This window comes from Chaetura pelagica, unplaced genomic scaffold, assembly GCF_000747805.2.
Source record: "Chaetura pelagica isolate M959 unplaced genomic scaffold, ChaPel_1.0 scaffold26, whole genome shotgun sequence".
Taxonomy (NCBI): Eukaryota; Metazoa; Chordata; class Aves; order Apodiformes; family Apodidae; genus Chaetura; species Chaetura pelagica.
The window spans coordinates 996,765-1,000,405 of record NW_009953793.1 but is presented as its reverse complement, the minus strand read 5'-3'; the positions used below and the strand labels follow the sequence as shown (position 1 = coordinate 1,000,405).

The 3,641-nt window shown below is 43.0% G+C and overlaps 1 protein-coding gene across 1 annotated transcript; it reads left to right on the top strand.

Moving 5' to 3' along the window:
- Positions 1-265: 265 nt before the first annotated feature.
- On the top strand, positions 266-693 carry LOC104391749 (regulator of G-protein signaling 20-like). The gene is made up of 2 exons (XM_010001080.1): positions 266-295; positions 505-693. The coding sequence occupies exons 1-2, from the start codon at positions 266-268 to the stop codon at positions 691-693; spliced, it is 219 nt and encodes a 72-aa protein (XP_009999382.1).
- The last annotated feature ends 2,948 nt before the right edge of the window (positions 694-3,641 follow it).

The window sequence follows — 3,641 nt, the reverse complement described above, 5'->3', positions numbered from 1 at the left end:
GATTACCTAGGCTTTCTGATTTGATGTAAGCAAGCAGACACTGTGGCTAGAAAGCGGGAACTGCCGGCACGGAATGCTTGATCCTTGGAAATGCGGGATAATGAAGGGAAATGTCAGTCACCAAAACAATGTTGCCGTTGTTTCTCCCTCTTCCCGTGCTCCCCCACCCCCCTCGGAGACTATTGAGTGTTACCTGATTAATCTCTAATCTCTGACATAGACTGAAAGTACACAAGTATGGAAAAAAAATAGGTGGAGAGGAGTGATGCTCGTGGCGCAGGCAGCCTTGCTCAAAGTAAGGTCACCTCAGTGAGAACATTATTCTGTCCACGCTTCTAAATTTCAACAGTAATTTTTTGCCTACTTATGACTTTTTATACTCGTGAAGGACAGTAGCTCAAATGGTGAGAAGAGGCTGCTTGTTCAACCACTAAAACAAACCTAATAACCCACATGTCCTATTCACCACTAATATTATTTATGTGATTTTGTTTTAATATGCAGGTCAGTCTGGACTCCAGAGTAAGAGAAGTTATTAACCGAAATATGCTGGAACCCTCACAACACACCTTTGATGACGCACAGCTTCAGATTTATACTTTAATGCACAGAGACTCCTACCCACGATTTATGAACTCTGCTATTTATAAGAACTTGCTTCGGTCCTTATCTGAAAAATCTGTTGAAGCATAGAAATTTTTTTCTTACATGTATTTATTTTAAAACAAACGGAACTCTGGGCTACACCAATCCACACGGAATTTAGATTTAATCAGATATTTACCTGAAAATAACTCAGGCAAGTTTTACTACAGACTGAATTATTTAAATCCGCACAAGACTCTGACACAATCAGCTAAATACAATTTCCGATCAAATTCAGTGTTAATGGGAAAAAAGAAAATCAAAAGAATGATAACTTTTTTTTCACCTCTTCCCGTGCTCCCCCCACCCCCCTCGGAGACTATTGAGTGTTACCTGATTAATCTCTAATCTCTGACATAGACTGAAAGTACACAAGTATGGAAAAAAAATAGGTGGAGAGGAGTGATGCTCGTGGCAGGCTAACTGAACAAATGTGCAGCTGTTTAGTGTTCACAAGGGACATTTATTTAGATGTGTGGGGTTTTTTCCCCTCATTAAACCCTACAATTTGATTTCAGAAGTTACTGCAAGCCGTTGTGTTCATGTCCCAGCAACTCAGTCAATCACGATACAATTGACTGGGGGCACTTTGGAAACTATTCTCATTTGTTTTAAAAAAGCACTACATGTTCTCCTGCTTTTTTTATTGCTGAACTAGGAGGTGTGGCACCTCACAGAAGGTGTTTCTGAATTAGTAGTGGGCTGGCACTTTCTGTTTCAGTGAGGGTTTTAATAGAAATTTCAAGTTTCAGACAACAGCATTTGAAATCACTGCTCTATCATGGGTATGGATTTCTGTCTCCCTGTGGGAAAATAAAATAAACTATTTGGATACTGGCAAGTTGTTTGCATTTTCATAGGTTTGTTTTTTTATTTCTTCCATGACTCTGAAGCATCAGTTGTGTATATTTGATTCTACATGCTGTAGAGTGCTCAGCAGGATCACCAAGCTTCTGATTCCATGGCCACTTCAGCCTGGCTCAAGACCAGTGGTGATGGGAAGGGACAAAGCTGCTCTGTCATGGGATCTCTGCAGCTTTCCTTGTCTCAGCAAACATGATCGTGCAACTGTGCAGTGAGCTAGATTGGAACACTGATCCAGTTTCCCCAGAAGCCTCCCCACAACACACGCTCTTATTCCCTTTATTGGGATTGGTGTCCTGATCCAGCTCACTGTTCCTGCCTCCAGTGCCTGCTCCAGGAGACCTGGGAATGAGGGAGCTCCTCTTTTGGCAGAACTGAGAACTGTTCTGCCCTGGGTATCTGGTTCAGCAAAGTGGGGGGTGGAGGAACAACATCTTGTGGGACCATAGTATGAGCTCAGTTCTGAGTGGATTCAGGTTTAAGAAAAGTAACCTTTTTGGACAAAACAGAAGAATCCTGCACCAATATATAGACCAATCCAATGGTGTGGTGCCATGGGTAGTTTTGCTGGTGTTTTGTGTGGGGCAGTGCACTGCAGAGGGAGGGAAGGCGGGAGTGCCCACCCCTTTCCAAAGCCCTGCTGCTGAAGCCAGCCAGGTGGGAAGCCAAGCTGGTCCCAGGGGTGTCTCTCTGCATCAGGGCTGCTTGTGAGTGTTCCTGCATGTGACAACCTGGCAGGTCTGCAGCTGCCAGGTGGATGCTTTGACAAGAGGATGTGAGGAAGAGCCATATGGGATGGCTGATAAGGAGAAGGTGAGGAGCAGTCATTGTGTTCTGTAGGTTTTCAGGTCCTAAACTTGTAAGAAAATTTTGTATAAACTAACAACCTTTAAAAAAAAAGTACAAAACAACACACTCCACTAAACCCCCCAAACAAAACAAAAAACAGCTCTGGAGAATGCAAGTACTCACATCTGCTCAAGGACAAGGAATGCCTGCTAAAATCCTTTGCATTTCCTACTGACTGCTGTGGTTCTTAAGCTGGATAAAATATTACTCATCTTCTTACTAGGCCGTATTTGAGGCCTGGAAAAAATGTTGAGAAATGTACCAAATCATAATCTTTCTTATCAGACTAGGGATATGGAATTTCAAACCAAAATCTAGATATTCTTATGAATAAGAAGGCAACAAATAAAATGTATATGTAAAAAGATTATTGATTTTTATTGATGGGCTGTACATATCCAAGGGTTGTAAATTACAGGCTTCAGAGAAGCATGCTTCGTTGTTTGTAGCAGGCTATCAGACAACATTATACATGAATTTCAAGTGAAGGTCTGCCAATGCTTCCCTGCACATAACTGCAAATCTGGCCTAGCAGAACTGGCAAAAGCTGTACAAAATGATACTGATGCTCCTGACAAAATAACCTGCAGTGCCTCCTAAATCATATGAATTATCTATCCCTCCAGCTTGCTGTCTCGTAGGCTGCAGACAAATCTTCTCCTCTGACTCCAGCTATGCTACTGTCATACACAATTCAGCTGGGCTGGCTCAAAGCAGGGTGGTGCAGAGCTTTTGGAGTCAGCTCTAACCCACCAGGTCTTGCTTCCTCCAGTTCCCCCTCCCCCTGGTGGCTGGTGGCCCCCTTGGTGTGTCTCTACTTTCATCTCTGTTTGTGGAGCAATCCCTTAAGCTCACAGACACTGGTGCAGAGTTGCTTCTAAGTAGAACCAGAAATGTGCAACTTGCTGCAGCTGAGCAAGCTGTTGCTTCTCACAGAGGATGATAGGAAAAAGTATCTCAGTTACATGGGACTTCCTCAAAGGGAGTAGCCTGTTCTGAGAAGAAAACCTGTATCTCCATAGGGTATTAACTGAGCCAGCAGACTTCTGCCTGAAGTTCATTAAGAAGTGCATACACAAATTGGTCTGTCAGCAGAGCTGTGGGGAGGAGGCCTCCAGCAGCAGGTCAGTGAACCTTACCATGCAGGTTTGGTTTTTTAAAGGAAAAAAAAAACAACATATTAGTCACAAAGCTGTCATGAAAATGGGGTAGGTGGAATTGCTTTAATTTGAAATATTACACAGAAGTCAAGAGCAAAGGCAGGAGAACCTAACATCACCTGT

Coding starts and splice junctions, on each gene's coding strand:
- LOC104391749 (XM_010001080.1), top strand. CDS start 266: ATGCTCGTGGCGCAGGCAGCCTTGCTCAAA. Junction 296..504: donor CGCAGGCAGCCTTGCTCAAA/GTAAGGTCACCT, acceptor TTTAATATGCAG/GTCAGTCTGGACTCCAGAGT.